At 43.4% G+C, this 12,698-nt stretch overlaps 1 protein-coding gene across 3 annotated transcripts in view; it reads left to right on the top strand.

The window, feature by feature from the left end:
• Window positions 1-12,698, top strand: part of ATP10B (ATPase phospholipid transporting 10B (putative)) — a 281,652-nt gene that overhangs the window by 173,140 nt on the left and 95,814 nt on the right. For all 3 annotated transcript variants that reach the window (XM_032158541.2, XM_058440106.1, XM_032158544.1), the window contains one exon: window positions 7,569-7,773. In XM_032158541.2, coding sequence (XP_032014432.1) covers window positions 7,569-7,773 — 205 coding nt within the window. The remainder of the gene's footprint in view (window positions 1-7,568; window positions 7,774-12,698) is intronic.

Below are 12,698 nucleotides of genomic sequence, written 5' to 3'. Positions count from 1 at the left end.
TAGTTTTAGTGGTAAAATCCAAGGACATTCACTGAGCCACAGATACCAGTGGAAAGGGTTATAATGACTTAAAAGCAAAATCTATGCTTTGAGCTCTCATTTTTTCCTGCTAGTCTATGTGGCAGGATTTTAAAATCTGAATTCAGCAAAACTCTCTAGAGGTTAGCCCTCTTTCTTTCCTTTCTATCCACAGCACACCAAGATTTAGATTCAGAAAAGGGATGTAGGTGGCCTCATCTGGCTCATAGCCTCAGCCGCTTGGTCCAACTCAACTTCTTAACATAGATTCTACATTAGAATATCATATTTGTACAGCTGTTAATAAAGCTGCAAGTTGGTACTAATATTTCCTCTGAATAACAGCCCTCAAGGAAACCCCCAAAAGAAGATGAACTGATTGACCAGGCAGAATTTAAGCTTTGCCAGGGCTATCTGAACATCAAAATACAGTCATAAGCCTATCTTCGCCCTAAAACTATATTCTGGGGTTGTACCTGCAGGTATTAAATGAGTTACTGCATGTAAAATGCTTAGATTTGTGCCTGTGGCACTCATAAAATGTTAGCTTAAATATTGCTAAGGAGAGTTCGATAGCCTTGATAGGCAGAAGTCATCATGAGCATAACCCAAAGAGAGTAAGAAAGAATGACCACAGGCTGGAGTTTGGAACTGCATGAAAGAAGACAGAAAAAAAATCTTTAACCATAGAACTTGACTCCAAGCTCTAATAATATAACAAAATGGGCCTTGGGGAGGACTCTGAAAAATGCAGACAACAGAAAAACATCCATTATCATTTGAAGCCTGGCTATGAAAAATGCAGTTGGCTGGACTTACAGACCAGCAGACCATTGCATCCACCCCTCAGGCCTTTGCTCTGCACTTGGCACCAACAAACCAAGCTCCTTTCTGAAGCATCCATTTTGCAGGTGCCCATGCTACTCCCACTGCCTCACCTTGTGCTCACAGAAGGCCATAAACCATTTGGGCCAATTCAGCTTGTCATTTCAGGAGAGAATGCTTTAGGTCCTCCCTAAAACTCACTGGGTGGGAGAGTTATAAAACAAGAATTCAGGTGTCCCTGATGCTCTGCACTCTTGTCATCAGGCATGATTTGTATGTCCATGGGTGAGGATTTATGGCCTCTGTTTTGCCATTAAGGAGATTGGAATTCCAAAAGGTGAGGCTCCTGTTCTCAACCCAACCTCTGCTAGGTTTATGTCACCTTCTGAGGCTCAATCAGCTTCGTACCTCACTCCAAAACAGAGCCACGAGACCACGCTGAGCCATGTCACTCCCACCACCATCACTCATCTGTCCTTGTAGACACAACTGTGTGACCTTATGCAAGTTAGATAAGTTTCTGAGCCTGTTTCATCATCTATGAAATAGGAATAATGATAACAATAAAAGCTATTTCATTATTAGGCAGCTAACCTGTAATGGAGGTTAAATGCTGGGTTCATTATAGGTAGTCAATACATGTAAGCTAATAATTTAAAATATCATTGTTAGAAGTCTCCACTAGGATATCTATAACAAAGATGTTAAAATGGCCAAAGGTTAGGAAAAACTGCCTTTCTACTTCCTGTATTCAAGAAAAATATACAAGGAATCAATTGATATTTACTAAACTCCCCATGTGCTAAACACTGTACCCAACCCTATGTGCCTATAGAAATATAAGACCCAGGATCATCGCAGCTCTTAGCAAGCTTCTTACATACTTTAAAATAGAAGATGCACATGACAATTAGGAAATAGGATGGTAATATTCAGGGAAGCATGGCAACAAGATGTGCACTGTCATGTCCAGTGCCCAGGAGTGAAAAGAGAAAGGCAGCATTTGGATCTGCAGAGGTTAAAGGACGAGCATTTGGGAGGCAATTCATATCCTTGAATACCTCCAGGCTGAAGAATCGTAACCCATGGCTATGATCTTGCTGGATGGCACCTGTGACTTCCGTGTCCTCTGAAGCACAGTGTTTCCATGGCCATCACTGCTTGGTGACATTCTAAGTGCAGTTCTGCTTTCTTTACTGCCACCACATGGTCAAAAAGGTCAGGAGTGGGTTATCCCCAGACCTGGGGCTTCAAACATCCTCCCAGTATAAAGAACTTTATACTGTATTAATGTAACCCAAATGTTCCAGCCCTCACTAGCTTCTGGGTATGAATGAGGTCCCATTAATAAAAATGTCCCAGTGGCCATGCCATTCAGCTCCAATCTGCTGACTTAGAACTTCAGTCCTCCCACCCTAATCCTCAACTCTCCACAAATATATCTAGGCATCCTCAGATTGGTAAATATCACACGTGTCCTCCACTATTTCCAGCCCAGCCAGGGGTCCTGGTCGCACCCCCAACCCACCCCCCTGCTTCTCTGGCCTCAGCTATTTCTTTCTGGTGCTTCCCTGAGCCTGCAAGTCTAATCCATCTCCCCAACCCCATTGTGATCTGTAGGTCACACAGGTTGTAAGCAGGGAAGCCAGGATTCAAAGCCCCTCTCAATCCCTATGCTGCAGTCACTCTGTCGGGCATTCCTCTCTCACTCTGGGTTAGTGACATGGCACTGAGCATTCTGGGCCTAGCATTTGAGCCTCCTGAAGGACAGCCAGGACAGCTCATCATCCTGTGTGGAATGGGAAGTTCCACAAGATAACTAATTCTTCTGAAAAATCCCCTCTACTCTAGTTGCCTGAAACTCTTTTAATAAAATCCAGATACTTGAGAAATGGAGCCTTCAGCATCCTCTCCTCCCTCTATTTCCCCTTTCACCTGCTCCGCCATGGCATCCAGTTGGCTACAAACCTCTCTTGCTGTTTATTTACCTCTTAATAATCCCCATCTCCTCTCGGAAAGCCATTTAGCACTGCACCACTTAATTTTCCTCGTGGCAGAATCTGCCAGATGGAGCCTTCAACCAAGCCATGTTGATTTGTCTTATTTTTAAACAGCAGTGAACATGGCATAAAACTAAAATAGCAGTCAGTTCCCAGGTGTGGACCCCCTAGCAGGGGGACAATCCAGGGTGTGTGGATGTGTCCACCTGGGGCAGCTGTTCGAAACAGGCTGGATTAATGAGAGAATGACTTCTGCAGGTGGCTCCTGGCCAGCTGCTGGTCTCCCCTGGGCTTCACTCAATGCAAGAGCATGCTGCTTTTCTGCATCAGCAGGATTTGGCCAGTCATCACCTCCCCTGACTGAACCCCCTTGGGCTGTGTGCATCCATGACTTTTCCACAGACACGGTCCTGACAGTGGAGGAGACAATGTAGACGCTAGAGAATCAGCATAAAGTGGCCCAGGGCAAGAAGGAAATATCCCTGATCTCATTTTTTAATCCCTAAAATTCCTACAAAATGTGCCTCTGATTCCATAACATAACTAAGTTTAGTTACTATAAATAAAATTCTTCAAATTTTGTACCAGCCAAATTACTAAACTACGTTTCCCCTAAACTTTTTTTTTTTTTTAATGAATGCCCCCAAAGTCATATGGATCTCATAGCTTTGTTATTCCTAGATGCCTACCAGGGTGTCCTGGAGGTATGTGTGCTTCTGTTTGAGAAGCACAACCCTGGAACTGGGCAATCTCTGTCTTGGGGAAGGCAAACCCACCGCAGTCACTGAGAATATTTCTTCACCACTGCATGCAATCCTAAGGAAGAGAGGATTATGGCTAAAGAAAAGACAGGCGATTATAACCAGTACAGCAGTGGCCTCCTTGGGATCCAGCAAGCAATGCAAAGAAGAGAGAGACTAGTCTGACTTACCACTTGTGGGTGGCTCCATTGATACTTAGATCATGACAGGACTTGACAGGACAATACCCCAGTCCAGCTCACAGAAGTGACAGCTCAGAAAAACACATATGCCATAAGCTCTTCTCCATAGCACTCCATCTTCCAGCACCTTTATAACCCACATCCTAGAATAAGCAGTGCAGTCCTTTATTACAAAGGGGAAGAATGAGATTCAGTGTTCATAGGTGGAGGTGCATTGGCCTTGCCTTTGACATGCCTCTGTATGCAGATACTGGCCAACTCGTATTTAACAAAACCTTCAAAACCAGTTTGCTCTGGGAGGGTTGGCGATCAGGATTTGCTCAGAGTGGAAGGTGTTCTCCCTGAATCCAATCTCAAATACTGGGTAGAATGCTGAGATTATAGCAATCAACGGATACCCCACATCCCCAAAGGCATTATCCAGTAGGATACAGAAGCCAAAGGAGGGGGAAAAAAAGGAAGACAAGGCAGAATGAGTGATACATTCTTTGTTCCTTGGGACAATTTTGCTATAATATTTAAGAACATTTTAAAGCACTCTCTCAAAAAGAAAAAAGAAAACCAATCTCTCCTTCACTCTATGAGATTCTTTTCTCACAGACAGTATGGGCCATTCCAATGCCTGTAAGTAGCCTTATACTTAGATATTTAACAGGTTTTCCCAGGGCTACTTTGAAGAAGAAAAAATATTATCCCCTGAGTCAGCAGAGACCACGAAGTGTTTGACAGTTACAATGGCACTCTTAGTGAAGGAGTTCCCACCCTAGATATATAAATAAACAACCAAATGTTTAACTAATCAAATGTATTTCCAAAATGGCACAGGGAAACAAATCTGGGGTGACTGCCCCTATTATTCATAGAAAATCAAAGTGAGGGTTGGGGGGAGATGGGGATGGTTAATGGGTTCCAAAAAAAAACAAAATAGTTAGAAAGAATGATTAAGACCTAGTATGTGACAGCACAACACACGGTGACTATAGTCAATAATAATTCAATTATATATTTTTAAATAAGTAAATGAATACAATTGAATTGTTTGTAACACAAAGGATAAATGCTTGAGGGGATGGATATCCTGTTTTCCATGATGTGATTATTACACATTGCATGCCTGTACGAAAGCATCTCATGTACCCCATAAATATATATACCTACTATGTACCCGCAAAAATTTAAAGGAAAAGTTATGTGGGTGGAATGGAAGCAGAGAATGAGCTGATCAACTGAAAGGTGCTTGGAAACCTGTTTTGTGTGCTTTCGCATGTAAGGAGGAATTATTACTAAAATCCTACAGACGCATCACCCCCAAAATCCTAAGAAGGGGTCTCAATAGTCACTTGGATGATATTTAACTGTGGCTGCTGCACTGAGCTCCCAGAGCCGCGGAGCACTTCCGCAGAACCCTGTGGTTCTTTCGAGTTCTAAAGTTGCTCCCCAATTCCAATGTCCCTGTTTATAGACTCGGCCTTCCAAATGGAAGCACCGTTATTTCAGGTGGCTGGGGAAGTCTTCTGAGAAGATCTTTTATAACCAGGAAGATTGGATCTTAGGAAGGCTTGTCTGAGGTTCTCCAGAGGGCCTCCAGGAAGCGAGGAAGACATCAAAACCCTCTTCCTCCCCAGGGACTTTTGTGATGTCAAAGGAGAAAACCGGAATTCTATTCACTACTCTTTCTCTGTGGAAGAGTAGATGCGTCATGCCTAGTGCAGCTCAGATTCCAGCAGAAACAGAAACAAGAACATGCCCAGAGGGGCTCAGCCTCAGTGGAGAAGCCCAGCAAAGGAAAGCCTGCCTCTCCAGGTCTGGCTGCCTTCAGAGGCACCCAGCTTCAAGCCAGCTGGGCTCAGTTAGAAAGACCACATGTGGGATATTAGTTTGGTTTCAAATCCCACACTTAAAGCGGGACATTTCCAAATGCAGACAGATGAGCCCACACCTCCGGAACAGATCTTGAAACTGTGTCACATGAGGAATAATTGAGGGCACCTGGAAAGTTAAATTTGGCTTGGCATGCCCAAAAGTCTTCATGGGACACCTGATGAATGCCTTAAAATATTTAAAGAATGGTGGAAGATGGAATAGACTGTATTACCTGGAAGAGCAGAACTGTTTAAATATTTGGTTAGGCAGAAGGAAGACTTTCTGAAATGAGAGCTCTTTGAAAATAGAATGCAGCCAGGAGCAGTGGCTCACGCCTGTAATCCCAGCACTTTGGGAGGCCGAGACAGGAGGATCACTTCAGGTCAGGAGTTTGAGACCAGCCTGGCTAATATGGTGAAACCCCATCTCTACTAAAAATACAAAAATTAGCTGGACATTGTGGCAGGCGCCTGTAATCCCAGCTACTCAGGAGGCTGAGGCAGGAGGATCACTTGACCCCAGGAGACAGGTTGCAGTGAGCCAAGATCGTGCCACTGCACTCCAGCCTGGGCAACAGAGCAAGACTCTGTCTCCAAAAAAAAAAAAAAAAAAAAAAAAAGGATGCATTGCCTTGAGAAGTGGGGAGTTCCTTAGCTGGAGGTGGGAAGGCTGAGGCTGTGGTACCACCTGCAGGAAGGTAGTATACCCAAGCAGTAAAAACTGTGGTTTTGGTGTCGGGCTGGACCCAGGTTCAGGTTCCAGCTCTGTTTTTGTGAGACTTTGAAAAATTTCTTTTGACTCCCAATTACCTCACTTGTGAAGTGAGTATAATAATATCTACTCCTGTGGGTTATTATGCAAAGTAAATAAAATATTAATTAACACAAGCACTTGGCAGGTAAGAAATGCTAAATTTGTCATTGTTCCTGTCACTATTATTATCTCAGCTTGATAAATTGGATAGGAAGATAAAAGAATTTCCTCAGATTTCTTCGGCCCTCTAATTCCACAGTTACTGTGAGGTCTCATTTCATCAAAACTCCTGGTAGCATCCTCCTAATTCCTGGACCACCCAGAGTGTTCTATTTCAGTGCGGCTCTGGATCTTCCTAGACAGTGGCAGATATCCTCGCCTTTCCGATCATCACTCTCCTTATAATCAAAAACAATCTTTCCCATATCCCAGTTCCTTGAAACTCTATTTTCTTTGGTAATAACTGGCTATTCTGGTAAATAGTGGATATTAAGAGTAGTACCACATTAATATGTCAATACAGTTACCTTCTCCTTTAAATTTTTTCTCTTGTAAGGAAGCAAGGGCTGAACACAGAACTTGGACAAGAACTGGCAGTGAAGAAAAATTCTAAATGTTCATAAGAACAGATTTTGTTTTGTTTTGGTTTGGGTTTTTTTTTTTTTTTTTGAGACGGAGTCTTGCTGTGTCGCCCAGGCTGGAGTGCAGTGGCGCAATCTCGACTCACTGCAACCTCCGCTTCCCAGGTTCAAGCGATTCTTCTGCCTCAGCCTCCCAAGCAGCTGGGACTACAGGCATGCACCACCACACCCAGCTAATTTTTGTATTTTTAGTAGAGACGGGGTTTCACCATATTGGCCAGGCTGGCCTCGAACTCCTGACCTCATGATCCACCCACCTCAGCCTCCCAAAGTGCTGGGATTACAGGTGTGAGCCACCACGCCCGGCCAAAGACAGATCTTTACTAATGAGATTCTGTAGATTATGCCTGGCTATTCTAGAGAAATTATGAGGTGGTCATTTAGGGGTAAGGTAGAATACAAGGCAATCTCATGACAGGCTGATTTGGTGGATAGTTAGGTGCTGGTGGGACCTTCCTCTATTCTCTCATTAGTTTTCTGAGGAAACTTAAAGCTCACTCAGACCCTGTCTTTCTCTCACCCAAGAAAAGTGCAGACCTACGTGCAGAAGTGCTGGAAGGATGTGCGTGTGGGAGACTTCATCCAAATGAAATGCAACGAGATTGTCCCAGCAGACATACTCCTCCTTTTTTCTTCGGACCCCAGTGGGATATGCCATCTGGAAACTGCCAGCTTGGATGGAGAGACAAACCTCAAGCAAAGACGTGTCGTGAAGGGCTTCTCACAGCAGGTAGGGCTCTTTCTAAGATCTTCAATGGTAAAGTCATAGAGAGGAAGCAAGCCTACCCTACTGGAAAATTGAACTAAACCTGCTGGGTAGAGGGAAAAGTAGTAGATCCCTCCTTTTCCCTAGCAATTTAGATACACTAAATCCTACCAGCAGCCCTCTGAGATGGATATTATCTGCATATCACAGATGAGGAAACTGAGGCTTAGTAAAGTTAAATAACTTGCTGAAGGCCTCAGAGTTTCTAAATGGGGATCCACTCTGTTCAACTGAGGAGACTATACTCTCTGCCCTGAACCGAGGAGTCTAATGTCTGTTCCATCATCACTAGAACCAACTCCTCTTCTGTGCTCATCCAATCCCAACTCACTCTGCCCAGCTCAGCCCTAGCAATCTCTCCTGCCACGAATCCTAATACTCCTTCTGCCCCTCCTAAACTGCAGCAAGGTATCATTAACTATGTTTCCATTTGTGTATTCCTTAACTTCTCAACAGTGCTTAAGCCTCCTTGAGGGCAGAGAGAGATCACTGATACCTTTTTTTTTTTTTTTTTCAAAGACACTGGGTCTCCACTGGGTGCGATGGCTCAAGCTTGTAATCCCAGCAGGTGGATCACTTGAGGTCAGGAGTTCAAGACCATCCTGGCCAACATGGTGAAACCCTGTCTCTACTAAAAATTAAAAAAATAGCCAGGCGTGATGGCAGGCACCTGTAGTCCCAGCTCCTCGGAAGACTGAGGCAGTAGAATCACTTGAACCCAGGAGGCAGATGTTGCAGTGAGCCAAGATCATAGCCTGGGCAATAAAGTGAGACTCCGTTTCAAAAAAAAAAAAAAAGAGACTGGCTCTCAGTCTGTCACCCAGACTGGAGTGCAGTGGCATTGACACTTTTGTTTAATCCCCACCCTTTCATAAATGGTACCTCAGACATCATGGAGAAATCATCATTGTTTGGTGGGTAAAGCTCAGGCTCTGGGGTCTGACAGAGATGGGTTCAAAGCCCAGGTCCCACCACTCATCATCAGCCCTCTCACCTTGGGCAAGTTACTGTCTTCTCACACCTTGGTTCCCTCATCTGGAAAATGGGGACAAAAATAGTTCCCAATCCATAGGGCAGTTTTGAAGACTAAATGGTAGGTACATGACTTACTTAGCATGAAGATAGGCACATAGTAAAAGACCAGTGAACAGTTGGTATTAATATCAATGCTTTCATAGGCAATATGTGTTGACTGACTGAAGCTGGGTGTGATATTCCAATTTGCAATTAAAATTCTCCTTGTGGGAGTTGATTTCCAATATGGTCCCTTTCTTTAACCAAGGAAAAGAGTACAATTTTATCACTTTTGTTCATTCTGCCAGCCTTTGGCTGGGTAGAAATGGAATGAGTCAGAGGATTTGGGAGAAGGAAGGCAAATGATTTATTCCTCAGAGATTCTCATGAGCTAGAGTGCAGTTTTCCAGACTCAAATTTCTCAAAATAAGTTTGTAAGTTCTAGGAGCAAGGGTCATTGTACCTTGCCTTGCCTCTCTCTAAGCACCTGATAAACAGCTCTCATAAAACACTTTTTGTGTGATTGATTTGGTTCTCAGAAGCCTGTTCTCTCATGCATATCATGGGAATAATAATAGCTATCCCATGGTTTTGCTGTGAAATTCAAATGGTATAAGGAAAGTAAAGAACAGAATAAAGAGTTTGCTACTCAAGAGACTCACAATAAATGGGAACCATTGCTGCTGCTGAGGCTGCAGTTGCCACCACTGGAGATGGAAACCACCACCACCCACTGTAGATCAGCATGTCCACTGGTCTCCAGGCTCTGTGTCAATCACTGAACAAGGGGCCTGTCTCTGAGTTTTCTCACCCTTTGCTTATTACAGCCACATTTGCTAAATCACCCTAGTGTTTACAAAAAGGGAGGGTAAGATCTGGTCTAAGTTCACAGAGTCATTCGAGACAAGCAATAACAATCTGTTTCTGGGCTCAGAACTCTGTAGCCTGCCCTTCGACCAGAGGCTTTCAAATCTTTTCAACAGTAACAATAGGAAATGTATAAAATATTACACACAAATACACACACACACACACTGATGCACACACACTTGTGTATATGCACGTGAAAGAGTATGTAAGAATGACACCTTAGCCTCACCACATGCAAGGCACTCTGAGACTTTCTATGCTATTCTACCTTTTTTTTTTTTTTTCCTGTACAGAGTCTCGCTCTGTTACCCAAGCTAGAGTACAGTGGCACAATCTCTGCTTAGTGCAATCTATGCCTACCGGGTTCAAGTGATTTTCCTACCTCAGCCTTCCAAGTAGCTGGGATTACAGGCGTGCACTACCACACCCAGCTAATTTTTTGTATTTTTAGTAGAGGCAGGGTTTTTGCCATGTTGGCCAGGCTGGTCTCGAACTCCTGACCTGAAATGATCCACCTGCCTTGGCCTCCCAAAGTGTGGGAATTACAGGTGTGAGCCCAGTGCCTGGCCTTTTTTTTTTTTTTTTAAGTTCTAGGATCAGTAAAACTTTTAAATCTCCCCTTTAGCCTCCCTACCCCAACATCCTTATCCAATTCTGAATCTTTCTTACTCTCTCTGGCAGTCATTTCAGTGTTGTTTCAGTTCAACCAGTGACTTTTCTTTTAGTCTTTGGCAGCAGTTCCCAAACTATGTTTTGCATATTAATTAGTCAGATAGGTTGGGATTTCGCTGGAATGAAGAGTCAGGTAAAATGGTCATTCACACTCCGGTGCTATAGACCAGCCAATTTAATAAGTCTCTTCAACTCTAACCCTCAGTTCTCACAGAGCACTTGCTGAGATCATTTACAAAAAGAAAAACAAAAAAGAGAGCAAGGTAAATTCCTATGTGAAAGGAAGATTATTTGAGCTTGAAGGTTTCCAAGGTTCTCTATTCTGTCTCAGTTCTTGATTCTCCCCCTCACTTTGCTCCAGAGTGCTTTTTTCATTTTAGTAATAATAATAGACTTTTATTGATTCCATACTAAGGGCTTTGCATGATTACCTCGTCTATCCTCAAAACAACCCAATGAGATGGGCACTATTATTGTCTCCATTTTATACAAAAGGAAACTGGGGCATACGGAGGTCCTGTAACTTGCCCAAGGTCACTGAGCAGGGAAGTGTTGGAGCAGGATTCAAAGCCAGGTTTGTCCAGAGCCTCAGTTTTTTGTTTTGTTTTGTTTTGTGTTTTGTTTTTGTTTTGAGACAGTCTCGCTCTGTCGCCCAGGCTGGAGGGCAGTGGCGCGATCTCGGCTCACTGCAAGCTCCGCCTCCCGGGTTCACGCCGTTCTCCTGCCTCAGCCTCCCGAGTAGCTGGGACCACAGGTGCCAGCCACCACGCCTGGCTAATTTTTTGTATTTTTAGTAGAGACGAGGTTTCACCGTGTTAGCCAGGATGGTCTCGATTTCCTGACCTCATGATCCGCCTGCCTCGGCCTCCCAAAGTGCTGGAATTACAGGCATGAGCCACTGTGCCTGGCCCCAGAGCCTCAGTTTTTAAGGCTCAGTAGCTCATCTCCCTGGCCCTTTAACTGTTACCTTAAGTTCACACAGAGATGCTTACTTGAAAGCACACATTTATTGTTGCCAGGATTCTTTCCACATACAGATAGCAGGCGGCAGGGATAATGAAAGTGGGCTCAGCCTGCTCCCTGGGGGGAGACAACTTGGCTGCTCTTTGTAACCTTGCTTCTCCCTTATACTTTTAGGGCAGAAAGATTTCTGAGTATGGATAGAACTAGCTTCTGGCTAACTCTATACCATAGGATTTCCCTAATGTATTGAACAAACATGTTGATGCGAGTTGCAAGAAAAATAAATGTTGCAAGGCCAAGTAATATGAGAAGACAATAGATTACAAGCTTTCAAATATGTGTTCTGCAGAATTTCTCTGATACTTTAATAAGCCCCAAAGAGAAGGACAGGTGCTATTATGTAGTATTTCTAAACATTTAAGCACAAGAAATTTTATCCCAAGAAACACATCTCAGAACTACTGTAGGAGGGGTGGGCTACCACTAAGGGATTTGCTGCAAGTATATTACAGGTGTCGAAGGTGTATTATAATCATCACAGGGGAAGTTTTTAAAAATATATATGCATCCTTCTGTATCACCACCAGTAAGTTATGACTCACTAGGACTGAGTAGGGACTTGAGTGTGCATATTTTTAAAAATTTTCTCCCAGACAATCTTGATATAAACCTACCACCACCTCCTTGAAAACCTGTACAACCAAGGAGAGGCGCCACCTCCAGTGCTTCCAAAAAACACTTATCCTAATAATGGGAAGAAAACTACCATCTAGGTACTTTTTACTATATACTAGTTCTTTTACATGCATTGTCTATTTTAAGCCTTAGACCACCATGGGAGGTGGGCATTACTATCCCTATTTTACACATGAAACTTCTGAGGCACTAAAAGAGCGAATCTCACTAATCATCTCAGAGATTCTGAACGCCTACAAATATGGTTTGTTTGGAAATTTAATGTATTACGTAATAAGTATTAATGACTCTTGATAGTTTTTTCTCCCTCTAAGTCCCTACTGTCTTTGAGACCTTCACCTTGCCAAAAGGGTTTTTACTAACCACAGAGATTACTAGGAACATCTAATCCCACACATACACCCCCACTCATTTTTACCATCTTCTGGATGATGAGAATTACTATATTCGGGTAATTCAAAGTCAGTAAGACACACTTTGTCCCAGCTCCCATACATCAGCATTTCTCAGAGCCTGCTAAGCACTTATCCCAAGAGACAGTTCTTGAAAAACCCATGGTCCATGGTCAAGTCAGATTACAGTTTACAAGTCAAATTAAGAAGCTTTTGTCCTGTGAACCCCTCTTGCAGGTTCCAAAGTTCATTAACATATTAACGTCTCTGAGAAAGCCTGAA

The sequence above is a fragment of the Hylobates moloch genome, unplaced genomic scaffold (genome assembly GCF_009828535.3).
Source record: "Hylobates moloch isolate HMO894 unplaced genomic scaffold, HMol_V3 SCAFFOLD_6, whole genome shotgun sequence".
Taxonomy (NCBI): Eukaryota; Metazoa; Chordata; class Mammalia; order Primates; family Hylobatidae; genus Hylobates; species Hylobates moloch.
This window is presented reverse-complemented; position numbering and strand designations above follow the sequence as displayed.